The sequence below is a fragment of the Vidua chalybeata genome, chromosome 20 (genome assembly GCF_026979565.1).
Source record: "Vidua chalybeata isolate OUT-0048 chromosome 20, bVidCha1 merged haplotype, whole genome shotgun sequence".
In the NCBI taxonomy this organism is placed as follows: domain Eukaryota; kingdom Metazoa; phylum Chordata; class Aves; order Passeriformes; family Viduidae; genus Vidua; species Vidua chalybeata.
In genome coordinates, this window is record NC_071549.1 from 4,206,624 (window position 1) to 4,224,794 (window position 18,171).

General features: G+C 49.2%; 1 protein-coding gene across 2 annotated transcripts in view; it reads left to right on the forward strand.

Annotated features, from left to right (window-relative positions):
• The window catches only part of CAMKK1 (calcium/calmodulin dependent protein kinase kinase 1), a 97,526-nt gene that overhangs the window by 39,963 nt on the left and 39,392 nt on the right, over nucleotides 1–18,171 (forward strand). For both annotated transcript variants that reach the window (XM_053961439.1, XM_053961438.1), the window contains exons 2-4: nucleotides 340–858; nucleotides 10,019–10,066; nucleotides 11,636–11,689. In XM_053961439.1, coding sequence (XP_053817414.1) covers nucleotides 418–858; nucleotides 10,019–10,066; nucleotides 11,636–11,689 — 543 coding nt within the window. In that variant the 5' untranslated portion in view covers nucleotides 340–417. The remainder of the gene's footprint in view (nucleotides 1–339; nucleotides 859–10,018; nucleotides 10,067–11,635; nucleotides 11,690–18,171) is intronic.

The following is an 18,171-nucleotide window of genomic DNA, read 5'->3' on the forward strand; positions in this document are numbered from 1 at the left end:
ATAAATAAGAACTCAAGAGGTTGAAAGTTCGACCCTTGGCCCTCAGCTGTTGGGATGCTTCTCCCACTATTGTAAGCTCTGTGGGTCTGGCTACAGAAGGAAAAGGTCTCTTTAGCTGTGGCACTTGTTACACATCAGATAAAATTTCATTTTTATCTCTTTGCTGTCTAGCTCAATGCCTGGGTTTGCCTTTTAACCTGAGTGTTTGTACCTTGTTTACAGCCTGCCAGTGTTTTGCCTTCACTTTCTTGCATGCTGGAAGAAGGCAGAAATGACTGGTTATATTTGTGTTGAGTAAACATTTCTATTCAGTTTACCTCTGTTTGTGGTTCCTCTCAGGTATTTCATGGAGCCTTTGAGCACTAACATCACTGCTCTCTGTGTGACCATTTGAGAGCAAACAAGCTGGACACAGCCATGGGGGACTCTCCAGCAAATGTCGTGGATGGAGGCATGGACACACAGACTGAACTGGTGGAGAGGGTGGCAGCCATAGATGTGTCTGTTGTCCCAGACAGAAGGGACCAAAATGGTGAAGACAACCCTGAAGAAAATGACACAGTCTTTTCTGATAACATAAAGGACATCCAAAGAAATGGAGTCAGCAGTGATGTGGCAATCAATGAATTTCTGCCTTCCCAGCAGTCAGAAGATGCTCACTTGAGGCATGTTCCCAAGAGACCTCTAACCAGACCTGGTCTATCAAGTAGGAAGCTGTCCCTTCAGGAAAGATCATCAGGAGGTTATTTGGCTTCTAGCAACACTCCAGGTTGTGGTCCTTATGCCACAGGGCCATCCCCACGTATAATCAGGAGACCAACAATAGAGTCCAATCGGGTCTCCATATCAGACTCTGAGGTAGGCATGTTCTCCCCTACAGCTGAGGTGTTGAGGTAAGGTAAGTCTTTCTCAGGTGCTAATGGGAGCCTTCAGTCTTCTGGAGTAGTAGATCTTAAAGCACTGTTATTTCAAAGTGGGGGGGGGGGGGAATCCCTGGAAGCAGGGATGATATAGCTTGGAATTGGAGAGCTCTGCTGGGTGTAGCCCTGGCCCTGACATTTGGCTCCTTTGGCCCTCACCTGCCTGGGGTAGTCTTGCTAAGGGACCATGACCCCTGTGCCATGGTAGCATGCAGGAAGTCTTTCAGGGTGTTCAGAGAAAGGGCTGTGGCCAAATGACATTGCTCTTGTGTCCCTGCTGTAGGTGCCTTTTGGGAATTCACCAGTCACAGCAGCTTTGCTGATGGTATTTTATGGATTTAAACTTCTGGAGATTATGTATCTACTATTGTGTTTTGCCATAATTGAAGGCATGATTTAATTTTATAAAGAGCTTAAATGCCTGGCTCCTGTCAGGGTTTTCTTTTCTCTTTAAAGCATTTGTAACAGTAGTGGTAAGGGTGGGCAGTGACCCTGCTTTCCTTCAGAGGGGTGTCTGGGTGGCTGTGGTTGTTCTGCAGCTGCTCTCCTGGTCCCAGACCTGCCCTGGGCTGTGACATGCTGTCAGTGGTCGAGTGTCTTGATGGAAGTGCTGATGGTTGCAATTCCCAGTGCTGGATGTGCTGTGGTGGGGAGCAGAGGGGTGGGGAGCAGAGGGGTGTTCAGACCACACTGCCCAGTGTCATGACCTAGATGCCTGCAGTGACACAGGGACCCCCCCTCAAACCACTGGAGTTTAGACTTCTGCCAGTGTGGGTCCAAGGAACCTGGAGCTAAACCTCTGTGTGGCTTGGTGTTTCCCTTTTGAGAAGTGGGTGTTTTCCCCTTGCACATCTGAGAGGGTGGTGGTGCACACCAAATCAGTTGTCCTCTGGGGAGTTGTGCAAGCCACATCAGCTGTGGGACAAGTGGTGCATCCCCTGCTGATAAGAGGATTCATGCAGAAGGTGCACTGCAGAGACTGCAGCTTCTTTGACAGCAGCCATATGCTTTAATAAGGGAGGCAGGGAGGGAAAGGATCCAGTTCTTGGAAGCAGGATGTGAGTTGAGTGCCAGCTCTCCCATCCTGCAGTGCTACGTCTGTGCCAGGAGTGAGGCTTTTCTGAAATCTTTCAACATAACTGCAGTCAAGTGTGACTGGCACATTCCCATCTGCAAGCAAATTCAAAGTACTCCATCCTCTTCCACAGCATCTGCATCCTGGGGAGCAAGGGTTACTGCCTGGGGGTGGGGTGGGCAGTGTTTAAAATGCAGATGTGGAGCCCTTGTGGCCCTGCTCCTGCAGCAGCTCTTTACACAGCGCTGCCTTTTTCATGGTCACTTGGATATCACTGAGAGAACTCTGCTGTGGTGCAGCCCAGCTGTGCCACAGAGCTGTGCCTGTTGGAAACCATCACTCATATTAATGGGGAATGGCTGTGGGAAGGGAACCTGGGCGAGCTGGGAACATTCTGGGGTGGGTGCTTGCCCTCACAGAGGTGCTCTCAGGAGCTGTGCTGCTCCTTCCCACCTTATAGGGATAGCATCTGTACCCCATAAGGAACAGAAGGATTAGGAAAACACATGTTTGGATACAGGGTAAAATTTGAGTCTGGGCACTGAATGGTGAGCTGTGTGTGACTGCCAGGTGAGTGTGCAGCCTGCACACAGCCCTGCTCCAGTGTCCAGGGTCACCACTGCTTCTGCCAAGTGGCTGTTAAGGGGTTGTTGTGTTGGTGGCTGTGAGAGGCACTGCCAGTCCCAATCCCAGCTGTGCAGCTGAGAGAGACAGCAGGGAACTCTGACAGAACCAGAGAGCAGGTCTTCTGTTCTCTCTCAGGGATTCTAAAAGTTACCAGGGTCTCCATGCTGAGGCTTTTGGTCCTATTGGGGATGAAATCAGCCTGTAATGAGAAATACAATCATGGTGCTGCTGGGTGTCTGTTGGTCACTCTGATATGCAGACCCCCAGTGAGCAGCAGAACTGGTGGGTCACTGACAAGATCCAGGTCACCAGGCCCAGCATTGCCCTGACCTGCCTGCAAATGGCTCCTTGTTCTAGGCAAGTGCACATTTGTATTCCAGTCTGTGCCTCTCACCTGCTTAAAGCCATTTGGGAGTTGGTTCTTTCCCCTTGCTTTGGGTTTCTAGCATCCTCAGCCAGTGCCTTTCAGTTGAATTATTAAAGAAATATGGATATTGATCTAGTACTGATATCCAACTGTGACGGACAGAAACTCTCTAACAGTTTTAAAGTTAGAAAGTGTATGTTCATTGCGGCGCCGGGCAGCGTGTGGGACAGCTCCCAAATGCACACTGCACCTTTCCAATGATTACAGAGTCCTTTTATCCACACAAGAATTGAATACCCAAAATACAAATACATATTCATCATTTAGTACATCCCATTCCTCGCTTCCTATGCTAATCATTCCAAAAGCTATTAAGCATGCGCAGTTTGTTCCTTGAAATGGGCCGGTGGTCCCTTTCATGGGGAGGGGTCCCAAAATGAGGAAGTAAATGAAGTTTTCCTAATTTTGACTTTTCTACCTTTTCAATGCAAATATGACAAATGAACCTTGGTAGAACTCCCATTGCCTGTCTTCAGTTGGTTTCAGAACAGAGGAGGCCCACAATTGTCTTATGTTCCTAAAAGCTATTTGTCAGTTTTTATATTCTTCATTACAAACCCAGCTAACTAAACATTGTGTTGACAAGCAATCAATTATGAGTTAACTACTAACTCTTAACTTCAAGGCCTACTCATTTATTTTAATTAACTCTAGTAAGGCTTATCCCTAACTAAAATCTTAGCTCCTCTAAAATCTTTAAATCCCTTAAAGTTTATGTTTCAAAGTAGCAGAACATCCATTGCTCCAGCTCATGGCCACTGCCCAGGTCAGTTAGAGACTGTGCAGAGATGAAGTTCAGGAGCACTCAGGCTTTATCAGTACCCATGTGCAGGCACTGTCTGTCAGGAGCAGGGATGGGTGACACAGCTGCATATCACAATTTCCTGTTGTGCTGATAGCCATCTCCTCTGAGTCTGCTTCCCTCTCCAGCAGGATGGCAGCTCAGTGCCTGCCTGTCATTGATGCTGTATCCTGGACTGATCTGGAGAAATAATGGAGAGATGTGCTATGCAGAGACAGTGTGGGGATACAGCAGAGCTGAATGCTCCGCTTTCACTGATGAATTATGGAAGAACATTGTTTTCTCTTAGAGAGATACTACTGAGCTTTTTAATGCTGGTTTAATATTTGTTCCCAGGCTGGGAGGAAAACTTCTGGTCAGGGATCAAGAGGTACAAGAGCTGAAGCTGAGGGAGGATTTATCAAGTGGCAGCAGCAAGCAGTGAATTGGGGTTGTCCTGTCTCTGGGACCATTCCACAGACACCTGCCTTCTGAGCACTGCTTTTGGATTTGTTATTTAGGCAGGTGGTAGCTCCTGGGCTGGCAGGGCTGCAGCAGGGCTGGGGCTGGTTGTCTTGCACAAAGGCTATTCCAAGAGACACCAATTAGCCAACTGCCCTTGGACAAAGAGTTGGCAGCTGCTGGTGTCCTGCAGCCACTGCTGACAAATCTGGGTCTGCAGTTTTAGCTCTGCGAGAGAAGTAACATGTTCTGCTCTCCCAACAGTGTTACTGTGTTCTGTCATTTCTCTATCAAAAATTGATCTGTAATTCTAAAAGCTCCCTGTTTGTTCCCCTCCTTTCTTAGATTATCCATGGAAGGTTCCCTCAGTGATGCCTTCCCTGACAGGAGTACCTGATGGGATTTCTGCTGCCTTGCTGCCTATCAGTGCTTTGCTCTGACAAGAGAATGCTTTGCCCTCAGCTGTGGCACAGAAGTGATTAAGCTGAAGCTATTAAGGGTACATAAAGCTGCAGAGCTGAGGCACAAGCCCCAGAGTTTAGGCCCACTTTACCTCTATTGATGTGACATTCCTGGCTCCTGCTCTGTGCTGGCTGCAAGGCAAGAGGAGAGGATTTTCCAGAGACTGCTAAAAGCAGCTTCTGCTTTGCTGCCCAGATGATGCCTTGGTGTTTGTATGTACCAGGGAAAGACTCTCTGAAATCTTGTCCCTGTGTTGACTGACAGAGCTTGTCCCATCTATAACAGCAGGTCTTGGATCTGTGAAAGGGGAGAGGTGCTGCGTGTTGGAATGAGGCATTTGAAAATGCAGTGCTGGTGGGTTTGGTTTGGGTTTGGATTTTGTTTTTAATTCTGCTGTTTTAAAGCAACTTTCGAGTTAGCCAAGAAAATCTTACTTGAAGAGTGGCTAGGAGAAGAATAAAATATGTCTTTTATTCAGGTTTTCTCCCCAGACCTGCCAGCACAGTTGATTGCTTTATACAGTCTCTTCTCCAGTCTCTTCCAGTTAAATTTCCTTTCCCTTTCACGTGTTCCCTTCTTCCCCCTGAACCCCAGGCCCTCCTGCCCTGGTGTCTACGTTCTCTCCACCCTCTGGGATCAGCAGGGGACTGTTGCAGGTGTCCCTGCAGTCATGGCAATCAGCTGCAGCTGTGTGTGCTCCAGCAGGAGTGGAGAGGATGAGTGGGCCCAGTGCCTGCTCCCTCCCTGGAGATGCTCCTGGCCTGCAGATGCAGGGAGGAGAACGAGCTGACAAAGGGAATTTTCCTATGCTAGATTGTCCATGGCTTACTCCAGAGGCACAGAAAATAAATCACTTCTTTGTCCATTCTTTCCTTGTTCTTTCTCATCTTTATCAGAGCTCCCTGCTTGTTTGGCCAGCTGGTTTGAAGCAGCTGGTGCCAAGAGCTGAGAGGCAGTGCCTTGGTGCTCGGCTGAGCCAGGTCTCACACTCCTCCAGGGCCTGGGACCTGCCTGGTTTTCTTCATAAAGTGATTTCCTTGCTGTGCACAAAGGTGAACTCAGGTGGGGCCAGGGCAGAGGCAGGAACTGATCTCCTACTCAGCATGGGCTGAGAGCTTCCCCTTCCAGCCCTACAAATTCCCCAGATGAATTTCTTCTCGAGGCCTTACTGCGATGTTCAAACCAGAGCTCTTGAAAAGATTAAAGATACTTGGAAAACATTTCTTCAAAGAAGACTCCCTCACATTGCTAATTTCTTTTCCTTGGATGAATTAACCTTTATTTAAAGTTGCTTTTCCAGCTTGTCTAACGGTAAGGTTGGAGAGGAGGAGAAAAAGCTGCATCTGGAGGGGGGCTGGAAGGGTCTGCCTTGGTCCCATGAGTCCCAGGCTCCTGCATCAGCTCTGGGGTCTCAGGTGGGTGAGCCCCAGTGCTGAGCTCTCTGCCCAGCCATGGCCAGGGCAGTGCAGCAGGGCTGGGCTTTCTTTTTGCCCTTCTTTTTGGATGTTGTTTCAAAATCTGTTTATTTTCTTACCACCAGGAGGTCTGGGCTTCCTGTCCATCCTTCTCTGTCCCTGAACAACTTTCTAATTTGAATTCATTGCTGCCCTCAATACCCATTTTCTGGCTTTTATTTTCATTTTTGCCTGTTTTCAGAACTGCCTTTACTTCCCCTTCTAGGCAGGATGAGTTTAAGCCAGTGTTTCCTCATTTTTCTTCCATGCTTCTCTTTAAGGTGTATCTCTGAATTGCTGAAAATTCTTTTCAGATTGGGGAATTTGGCTTTGTTTAAGGGACAAAATTCTCCATTATATATGTATTCTCCATTATATGTATGTAGGCAGTCTGTTTTCAGAAGGTCTCATTTTGGAAATCAGCTCTGGTTCTCCCTTCCATTCCATGCATCTCCCCTGGGGCAGCCGAGGCTCAATTCTCAGTTTCTCAGGATTTCTGTCACCCAGTGGTGGTCACAGTGGATTTCTGGAACTGGGCCTGGACTGCACTGTACTTCATTATTTCTGACCAATTTTTGTTTTCTGTGGCACTGATTTCCCCTTCCCTTCCTCTCTTGACTAATACCTTGGACTTGTTAACACAGAGGGCATCTTGTTTTTTAAGGTGAAACAATTATTGCACACTTGGACTGGCTCAGTCTAATTTGGTGACAATTTTTCATTAAAGGATCTCATTAAGGTTCTGCTGTATTTGTATTTATCAGCAGTTGCAAATAAATCAGGGTGATGAAATCAAGAGAATTGTACAGTGTTATCTTAAAGAAACACTTGGCCCAGAGATAGGTGTTTTTCTCTGATAAAGGAATAGGACAATTATCCCACTTCCTGTGGGAGAACCAAATAACAGAATAAGCCTTCCAGCCTGCAGCAACACGTGGCAGGAGTCGCTTCAGCACTGAATTATGGTCTTTTCAGCAAGAGGAAAGAACATAGAGAGCACCTATAATATGGTTTGATTTCTGCTGTGTTCAGCTCAAGTGCTGGAAGCACTGCAGAAGCTGAAGTGTTGGTGCTTCCCACCAGGAATTACCTGAGTGGAGAGCACTGGGAGTGTGGGCCAGGTGGTGACAGTGTGTGAGCTCACATCTGGTCATTGCCTTTCCTTTGGAACTTTCTGGGTGTTCCCTGCCAGTGTTTATCCACCCCTTTCAAAAAACTGTCCCCAAAAAATGGGGCTTCTGGTGTCACAAGCTCCATCTAGCAGCCGTGAAGCACCAGGGAGATGTTTCAGGTGATCGGTCTGGTGGGGATAAGAATGGTGATTTCTGGCCAGAGGTAAGAGGGGGTGATAGAAGGTCAAAGGAATTGGTGGCCTGGACACAGGGATAAGGCACAGTCCCTCCTCCTGCTTTGTGGGGAGGTTTGCCTGGGTGGATGGGTGGATGGATGGATGGATGGATGGATGGATGGATGGATGGATGGATGGATGGATGGATGGATGGATGGATGGGTGGGTGGGTGGGTGGGTGGGTGGATGGGTGGGTGGGTGGATGGATGGGCGGACTGCATCCTGCACAAAGGGCTCTGCTCCTTCTGGAAAGAGAGGAAAGATGCCACCATGGCTTCCTTGGCAGTCTGGGAGCAAGAAGAAGCAGCTCTTGGTGCTTTAGAGATGCCACTTGGCTTGAAAGTGCAGAGCAAAGAGTTGATGGCTGTGTGTGAAAGGCTGTATCTGCTCCTGCAAGTGATCCCTGCTCAGGGAGGAGGCCTCCTAGCAAGACCTGGTTTGAAGAGCAGGAGATTTGAGGTGGTTGGAGGCTTTCTTGGAGGAATGGTCACTTTTCCTGCCTGTCCCAGCTGCTCCAGTGGGTGTTTCTCCCTCTGCAGCACTGCAGTTTTCACAGGACCAGGCAAGGGATACAAAGCTGAGCACAGAGGACAGGAGACATCATCAGAAAAGCATTCCTGCTGAATTTGTGAAAGTCACCACAATACAAAGCACAGCCTCACACTGGGAAGTGAATCTGGTGGCACAGGGTTTGCAGGGGAATTTGTCCTCCTTGTGTCTATACCCTGAGTTCCTGCATGCTGCCCCCTCCTTTGGGGAAGGACATCCCTTCAGGCCCCTCATGCCTTGCATCTTGGCTTTTGCTGGGTCATGCTTTCTCCTCTCTTGGTGCTCCTAGTTCTGATGGATTGGTTTTTACCTCCTGGTTCTGATGGATTGGTTTTTACCTTTGGAAAGATATGTGCTCTGCTAGCAGCAGTTAATACACTTCTATGGCCCCATTACTCACAGTTGGCTGCTCTTCCCTGTCAGGGAGGTGGAAAAAACTTCCTTCCCTGGCAACAAGATCAAGATTTAAACCATTCCTTGTATTCCTGACAAGCCATGGCTTGTAGGCTTTAAGAGTCATCAGTCCCCTATTCCTTTTATTGTGATGATCTCTTGAGTTAGGAGCATTAGGAATGTTTTCTGGTTGGTGATGGAGAAGAGTCAAAATTATCATCTCCCACACCTGTGCTGGGCCCTGAGAGGCAGAGGAGTGTTGCTGTTGGTGGGAATGCTGCCTGGGGCAGGGGGTCTCAGACCCCTGTTGTTAAAAATGGTCAGAAGGCATCTGTCACTGCTTTTATGTTGTGGTGCTGCTTCTGTAGATGGCAGGGCTATTTTGAGGTTTATGGGAAGGCTAATCTACCTGTCTGCATGTTTTATATCAGCTTTGTTCCCAAAGAAGTGCAGAGGCTGGCTGTGAATTTCCAGCCTGCTTTAGTGCTTGGCAGTCTTGGGAAGAAATGTTAAAAAATGCTGGCTTGGGAAGTGCAACCCTTCTAAGGCTCAGCCCACACCGTGTCCTGGGGCTGGTAACTCCTCCTTGTCCTCACCCCACCAAGGTGGGGGCTCTTCCCTGCCCTGCAATGCAGCTCAGGGCTGTGTTCAGGGAGGACCAAGGCAAACTCCACTGCAGCCCACTCTGCCTGGTGCCAGCACTGCAGAGATGCCAGCAGGCTCTGCTTGAGCTTGGCTCTGCAGCAAGGTGTACAGCTCCAGAGGAAGGGTGGGTTTAACACCAGGTGGCTGCATGGATCTTCCGTTCCACCTTGTTTTCCCCCTTTTGCCACCCCTGGTCTGAGGAGGAGCTCAGCACCTCATCACCACATCCCCATCCTGTGGGGTTTCAGGGCTGGATTCTTCAGCAGCAGACATCAGATCTGCTCTGGGGTGATTTATTTTAGCAAACATGTGTCAGCTGAAGGGAATCCCCTGTTTGTGTTGCACAGCAAAGGAGCTTGGCTGTGTGTGCTCTCCTGGAGGAGCAGCCCACGATCCAGGCGAGGGTTCCTCTGCTGCAGGCACAGCCAGGGTGGCCCTGTGTTTGCCAGGCTGCTGTTGTGAAGGGCACAGGCTCGTGCTGTGACCCTGGGGAGGATCCTGGGAATTGCCAGGCTGTGAAAACCCAGGAAAGCTGTGACAGGGATTTTCCTGCCTGGTGCTGAGCACAGTCCAGTAGAGAGGGTTAATGTAAACAGGCCAGGGGCTGCTGGGCTCAACCTAGGGCAATGCTGGGGGATTGGGGTGGTTTTACACCAGCACAATCAGAATCAGAATTCAGCCCATAATTGTTTTGTCTTGGATTGTCAAAAAAAAAAAAAAAAAAGTAAAAAAAGCAGTGCTTATAGTGTAACATACACCAGTTTAAGTGAGATTAAGTCTTTAATTATTTAGCACTCTGCTGCTATTTGAACCTGATTCAAACTCAGTCATTTCCTTTACCAATACTCTAATTATATTCTCCCTTTGATCTGCAGGACTGTGTGCAATTAAACCAGTACAAGCTGCAGAGTGAAATAGGCAAGGTAGGTACTGAGGCTCATGCTGGTCACACCAGCCTGTGTCACACATCTGAATAGGGCTGGAAAGGTTGTGCCAGCCTAAGTGACATCACTGGCCAAGGCTTCTTGCAAGCTGTGTTTGGTTTTTTTTATTGTTTTTGAGAGTTTTTTCCATATTAGTTTGAGCAAGTTTTGTTCAAGGTCACAGTGGAGTTACTTCCTTTGAAATCTAGATTTATTTTTCCTCCTTCAGAAGGTGGTTAAGCTGGCTCCCTTTCAGGGGTGTTTGCTTGCCAAATGTAATACTAAGAGCCTTTGATACATTAATACAACACAACAAGGAAAAAATAACCCAAAAAGATATTCAGGGCAGGTGTTTGGTCCCCATCAGGACTAGTTAAAGTTTTTATGTCACATGAAATGTTTGTTTAATTCTAGTGCATATTTAAAAGCTGCAGAATGATTCAAAAGAGATTCCTGTAAAGTTATTTAGAGGTCTGGGCTGGTGAGCAGCTCAGACACCTGCACATCTGGCCCTGTGCCACCGTTGCAGATGGCTCAACAAGCAGTGGTGCTGTCTGGAAGCTGTGTCTGCCTCTGCAGCTGGAACACTGCAGCCAGGGGAGGCTGCCCCCTGAGCTGCAGAGACCTTCACTAGCAGTTTAATCAACCCAAATGCCTCCAAAATGAGAGGCCCCAGGCTGTGGGATGGCACCCCCACCATCTGTGCCATGGGCTGTGCATTTGGCTGCTGGCAGGGGGGAGTAAGGCTGCAGGTACCACCCAGCAGGTGCCATCCCAAACTCACAGACAGCTTCAGACCCACTGATGACTTTTGTACGATCTAAGGAGAGTGTGAAACCTCTCAGGTGGATTTGTCCCTGCCTCTTTCCTTCCCTGTGGGTCACAGCAAGCACGTGGGCACTGTGAAGTTGGTAGAGGGTCTGCTGTGCTTCTGGATCAGCCAGATAGCTTTTTAGTCTCCTCAGAGACCAGAACCTTATTTCAGCTCTCAGTGAAGTCAACAGAAATATTTTGAAGGCTCTGGTGTTCATCCCACTCATTTATTCAACAGGGATAAATACCTGATCATGTCTTACTTGCATAAAATGAGTGTTTATTCTGAAAAAAACCAGCAGTTTGGATGGAGCTTGGCTTCAGGCTGTCCCTGGAGCTGTGGGTACAGCAGCAGTCCAGGTCTGCATCTGCCTGGGCAGCAAGTGGTTGGTGGAACAGGAAAGGTGTTCATGCAGAATTTCTAAATTTGCACCTGAAAGGAATCTGATTAAAAATTTTTCTCTCTGCTCCCCACCCATCTGAGTTCAGACAGACAGGGTGGCTTTGGCTCAGGGCAGGAGGTGGTGGGCTAGTACTCAACTCCTCCAGACATGGATAATCCTCCAGTGGCTCCAACAGAGCTGCCAAAACATCCAGCTTTGCTGTAGGGTCACACCACCTGCAGACTGCTCAGGGGTCAGCATGGCCTGGGGCCTTGGGGGTTGTTTTTTTCCCAGCTGTGGTCCACCAGCCTCGAACAGCAAGAGGACAAGGTGAAGGTGCTGAACTGACCGTGCAATTCCTGTTTATTTTTAGGGTTCCTACGGCGTGGTAAAACTGGCCTACAACGAGAACGATGACAAGTATTACGTAAGTGTGCCTCTGCTCTGCTCCTCTTGGCTGCTGCTGTTCCCCTGGGACTGGCTGCTCTCTACCTGGCTGCTTTCAGCAGGTGCCCTTGTGATTTGGGTGGCTTGCAGGAGCTGAGGCTCCCGCTGGGCACGGAGCGCTGCGCGGGCGGGACCGCTGGGTGCCTTGCGTAACAGGCAGGCTGCAGAAGCATGCTGCTGATCTGCCTTGGCATCTTCTAGCTATGAAGCAGGTCACCTGAAATTAGAGGCGTGTGGGTGGTGGTATTCAGCACCTGCTGTGCATTGGAAGCCTGGCCTGGAAGGAGCAGGAGTGTTTTGTAAGGAAAAGGGGGTGTTTCTCAGGAAAATGCAGAGCAGTGTGGTGTGGCTGGGCAGTGCCAGGCTCCCTGCATCTCACCCCCGTGGGGGATGCCCGGGGGACACTGAACCAGGCTCACTGTCAGGGCATGAGGTGTAAGGTGCAAGGCTGAAGGCAAATCTTGGGGTTTAATGAAGCCAGAGTTGGAGAGTTTCATATTCCAAAAGGCTGCTTATGCTGAAGGCTCCTGCTCTGGGCCTCCCCTTTCAGAGGGAGCTGAATCTGAACCATCCCAGCTGGAATTCCTGAAATCTGCCTGCAAATGTGCTCATGTCCCTGGGCTTGCCCTGTGGCTTGTTTTGTTCAGGCTGAGAGCAGGAGCTGGAAGGAAGGAAAACTTCCTTGCTATGTGTGGCTGTGCCTGGAGGCTTCTGGAAAGAGCTTCCAGCAGTTTGTGATGGATCCCAGGGCAGGAATCTGCTGAGCAGAGCTGTGTGGTTGCAGGGCTGTTTAACCTCAACCCAACACAGCCCTGCTGCTCCACACTGCATTTGGTGAGAGTGCCCTGCTGTTGCTCCTGCATGTGGATGAAAATGGGCCCATCAGAGCAGCCAGGCAGTCTCATGTGCTGCTGCTTGTCCCTGCTGCCCTTGGGACAAAGGGGGATGAGAATGTGTTGTGGAACATAAAGCATGCTCATTCCCTGCTGCTCCCCAGGTAGTTTTTCCTCCCTGACTCTTTATTACAAGTGACACACCAGGTTGAAATGGTCAGGTGGGAATTGTGTGCCTGTGGGTATTCCTTAGCCTTGCTGTGCTTCCAGCAGGCATGGAACTGCAGCAGGAATGTCTTGAAATGAAGGATGGAAGAGATGAGACAAAAATCTGGACAAGGTGCCCTGGAGCTGGCGAAGGAAAGGAACCACAATTCTTTCCATCTCCCATCCTTTCCAAGCTGATTCATAGCTGCACCAAAGCTTTTTCCAGTGGCTCTTTTCTCTGCTGCCCTCCAAATCCTCCCTGCCATGCCCTGCAGCAGGATGGTTTGTTCTTCAGAGAGTGATGGTGCCAGCCCTGGCTTCCCTCATCCATCTGTCCCACCAGCACCAGTAGCACAGAGTGAGAATGCATCACATCCATAAATCATGTTTATTTCCAGCTGAAAATACTTTTCCTTTGAAAATTGTAATCCTTACATTTTGCACTGCCCTTTTGTTCAGGAAATGCCATTGAGGTGCCCTGTGGTGGGCAGGGCACCTGTTACAGCTCAGCAGGGGAGAGCTGGGTTTAGGGTGGCATTGCCTGCTGCATTCCTGTCCCTGTTTTGGATGCAGATTAACCCCGTGGATGTAGATTTAGCTGGTCACATCGAAACCAAAAGTGAAAGCCTGTGTGCAGGTTAGCCTGGTGTGTGTTAGTTAATCCCCACTTAATCTTGGTTTCTAATCTAAGCAAACACTTCAGAGGTGCTGCAGCCCGGGAGGGGCACCGTGCCTGGGGCTGTTTGAGCCTCACCTGAGGGCGGGCAGGGCACAAAGACCCCCTTAGTGCCAGCCCTGCAGGGACGTGCCCTTTGCCTCACCCCACCCTCCTTTTGGGGTTGAGCTGGATCCTGGGCTGGGAAGGTGATCCTGGGAGGTGCATGGAGGGATGGGCCTCTCTGAACTCTGGTCCCATGTCCTTGTTGCCCTCTTGGCAGGGCAGGGGGAGCTGTCCCCTTCCCCAGTGCAGCCACATGCCTGGCACCCTCATCCTCCCAGCCACCTGTGCTTGTTTTCTGGAGGGCAAGCCATGGTAGAGGCACCTCTGCCTTTCCTAAACATTCAGCCAGCTCAGGAGCTGGCAGACTTTTCAAATCTTCAGAGAAACAGTCGATTGTACAACTGGCTATGGCTGCTTAGCTCTCCACCTGCCTGGTGTGCCTGACCCTGGAGCTCTCCCAGAGCTGAGACAGCTTCCATCCTGCCCTGCTTGTCCTTCCCTTCTCTGTTCCTCAGCAGTGCACCCCGGGGGTACCTAATGACTCTTACCAGCAGTTAATAGAAGCAATTGGGATTCTAATAGTTGGGAATGGCCTTTTCTGTGTGTTTGTTTTCCCCCAGATTTAGCTCTAGATGGTGTCTCAGTGGTGAAAAGCAGTAAGAAGTAATTGGAGGAAATCAGCCCTTGCTGGCCTTTAGTGAGCAAGGTCAGGTTGGATGGGGCTTGGAGCACTCTGGTCTAGTGGAAGGTGTCCTTGCCCATGGCAGGGAGATGGAACTGATGATCTTTAAGGTCCCTTCCATCCCAAGTCATTCTATGATATTCTGCTTCTATAACTGATTTTCATTTGCAGTGGTTCAGCATGAGGCCAGGGTGTTGCTGCCTTCTTTACTGTCTTTAAGCTAGTGTGCTGCAATAATAAGGACCAAAATTGTAAAGAAATAAGAAAAAAATTATTTAGGGGTATAATTCAGTGTGGCTCCTGATTCTTGCTGAGGTGTGGGACCCTCTGCTAGGTCCCTTCAAAAAGGCAGAGTTTATAGGGAGCAAGGACTGAATATAGCTCCTGTCAAAGCCAAAGGAAAGATTGCTGCTGCTTTAATGAGTTTCGGAGCTGGCCTAGAATTAGGAAAAACTCTCAAGAAAAAAATTCAACCACCTCATTTGGGAAAAAATGTAGATGGGTTGTGTTTACTTTGTGGGTTTTTTACCTTCCATTAAAGATGAGGGAGTGCTTCTAAGAGCTTTGCCCTTGGTTGCTGTGAGCACCACAGTGCCTGGGAGGGCTCTGAAGTTCCTGGCTCACATCACTGGATGCAGGGAATGTGTTAGACCATGGAAACTGGAATTTCTGCACCAGGTATGTGAGCCAGTGCTCCCTCCAAGGAGCAGACCCCACTGGAAAGCAGAGCTGGCTGCCAGAGCAGAGGATCCTGCTGCTCCTGGGGCACATGAAGCTGTTACAGCAGCTTCTGTGGGGCTCTGCCAAGGAACCCTTTACACTGGAAAGGTTTCAGTGTCTCAGTTTGAAGGAGATGCTTTGACGATGACTAAGGGAAAAATCAAAGGCCAAGTTCTGTGAAAAAGCAGCAAATAAAAAGCAAAGGCAAATGTGTCCAAGCAGAGATCTAGACTGGAATCATTGTGCTGATGGAATTTGATTCTTTGAAGCCTCAGGTCATGTCTTCCTCCTATTTTCAATCTCTAAATCAGCTTGCAAAGAAAAGTGGTTATGATGGGCATTTGTTATGCTACTGCTGGAATAAGGCAACAGCATTTAGGTTGTGAGTGGATTTTTCTTTTTTTCATCCTTCTTTTTTACTCTTGTTTCCTAAGAAACAAGATTTGTGTGATTGTGCTCTCTGCCTCTGTTTGTACCTAATGATCTTTGCATGGAGGGCTCTTTCCTACCAAGTCTCAGTGATGGGGAGAAATTCCTTCCAGGTTTATGGGTTTATGAAAGGAGTGGCTGAACAAAGGGCTGCTGCTAAGAAGGTGGCCAGCAGCAAGCCTTGAACTTTCCAGCCCCTGGAGAACCCGCTTTGGTTGCCATCCAGGCGGGAAGGGAAGGCACAGCTCCTGCATTTCCCATCCTCTGGCTCAGTAACAGCTGCTGAACCACTGCCAGCTGCACTCCAGAGCAGTGGGCAGCAGGGAACTGATCTCTGGCTTAGTCTAACACCCTGTGCTGTTCAGCTGAGGGCTTTGAGGGGCTGGGTCACCCGGGGTAGCAGCAGGATCCTCGGGAGGCAGCTGGGGACAGGTGAGCTCCAGGACAGTATCGCTGCTGTGGTGGCACGGCGGGGATGGGGCACGGCCTGATGATGGAATTCTGCTGGTGGGACAAAAGGTGACAAACACAGGAGCAGGATTTTAAGGCCATGGCAGCTATATCTGCCTGGTTTAGGATTTTCTTTCAGGCAATAACACTCCTCTTTGCCGGCAGAGCTTCCCTCTCAGCTGCTTTGTCTGAGGGATGTTGTTGGTAGGCAGGACAGGTGAAGAAGGGCTGGAAACACTCTCTGGTCTGTTCAGCATTCCCACAGTGTGTCCTCATGCACTAGCAGAGGATTTAGGTGGTTAGTAGGGATCTTTGAGCAGCATCCCACTCCCCTGGGAGCTGTAGGTAGGGACTGTGCACAGGCTTCTGCCCTTGCAGTTCAAGTCTCTCCCTTAGCAAATAAAATGACATTCTGAGCACTGTGAGAGCATCACCAAGGACAGGTGATAAGTTCACTTGGCTCAATCATTTTGTCACCCTTCCCTCCCAAAACTAATGGCCTTTTTGCCCTTGTCATCACCCACAGCTTGTGGTCCCGCTGCTGTGAAAGCTGCTGTGTCACAGGCATTCCTCCTCTCCATAAGCCTGGAATCTCCTTTCCCTTAGGCAGCTTCCCTGTGGCTTCCAGCTGTAGGGTTGATAGGAAGAGTGCAGTAAACTTAGAAAATAAACATACACCAGGGAAAAGCACTCAGTTCCTGCTGTTTCTCAAAGGGAAATGTCAAGACCCGTGTCCACGCGGGAACAGTCGGGAGGAGGATGTGTGGAGGAAATCTCCAGGCTCCCTCTTTTCCTGAGAAGACTGAAGCAACACTTGCCTATGCAAAGGGAAATCCCTCAGTTTGGCTCTGAGCTGGTTCTTTATCAGAAAGGCATTATCTGGGTAATTAGCTCTGCCTGTGAGTACAAATGTCTTTGGCTCTGTCATGCACGGAGCCCAGAAGGAGAGGTTTGCTGAAGCATCCCTGAGATGCTCCCATTACAGCAGCCACGATTCAGGAGGAAGCCTGGTCCTGCCAGCTCTCTGTAATTAAAGTAAGGCTTCACAGCCACGTGCCCTCCTCTCTGCTCTTGTGATAATTAAGTGGTTCTGGCCTGTTGCATGATGAACTTTGCCTTTTGTCCCTCCTTTGAGTTTGTCAGCGCAGTGGGACAGGTCCTCTCTTCTGACCCAGCCCTGCTTGTGCAGGAGCAGGTACTGGTGCTTCAAAACTGGCATAAGCATATCCTGGTGCTTCTTTCCAGCAGTAGTGGTGCTTTGCAGTCAACTTCCCCACGATGCAGTAACCCCTCACTGCCCCTCAAGTGTCCTTCAAGGCGTTTGGGTGACAGCAGTAGCTCCTGTTCCCTCCATTTCTGCCCCCAAGAGCAAGTCTTGTCTTAGCTATTGCTCCTCTCTGTGCCTTCCTGCTCCCTCCAGCTTCTCCTGGGAAGGACTATCCTGATGTGGGAATGGCTACTGGTGGTAGTTCAGTTCTCAGGCTGAGGCCCCCAAGCTCCCAAACTTAGGAGCTTTCAGCAGCAAATTGCATCTTCTGTTTTGTCCTTTTTCTGAAGCTCTTTGCCAGAAGGCAGCAAGGACTCAAGATGGGATTGGAGCAAGAGGAGAGTTCTCCCCCTAGGTTGGCAATGGTTGAAAGAGAAATGGATGTACCAATTCCTTTGATTTTTCTCATAAATTTTCATGATGGAGAGATAAAATGGGAAGCGTAGGAAGTCCTCCAGGCTTGGTCCTGGCCGTATTTGGAGGTGGTTGTGCACATCTTGGATCCTTATTCAGCAGACCATGAGTCATTTGGCTGCCTGTATTGGACACAGAGCTGTGCTAAGTCAAAGATAAGCACTTCTGAGTCTGTCTCTCAACACCATCATTTCTAACAGTTGGTTTGGAGCTGTCAGGCAGGATTGAAACACTGCACAGTGTCTCTTCTCAATTACACGGGTGCAAATCCAGAGGATTTCACTGGATCAGTACCAAAAATAGCAATCCTTTCAGCAAGCCATGAACCTGGCTGCAGTGGGAGCACTGATGGGAGGTGGGGATGTTTGGGCACGTGGTGCCATCATTGCCAGGAACAGCAGCTTGGGAAGGAGCTCACTGGAATGGCTTTGGTGACCTGTTCCTGGTATGAGTGTTAAAAACAGGTAGTGGGCAGAGACCCTGCCTCTGTGTTAGTGATGCGGAATTCCTGGGAGTTTGACTGTGTCCTGCAGGACTCCTTGGTTGCTTAGATTGTGTAGGAGTCACTCCAGTGTGAATTACATATTGGATGCTATATTAATAGGAGTAACCCCTTAGGCTAGGGGAAGGAGTGAGTGACCATCCCAGCTCCTGGAAGCACAGACTGTTTTCCCAAGCAAATTGTACCATGAGCTGGTTTCTCATTAGATATTCATCTGCTAGGCCACTTGGGGGGTTT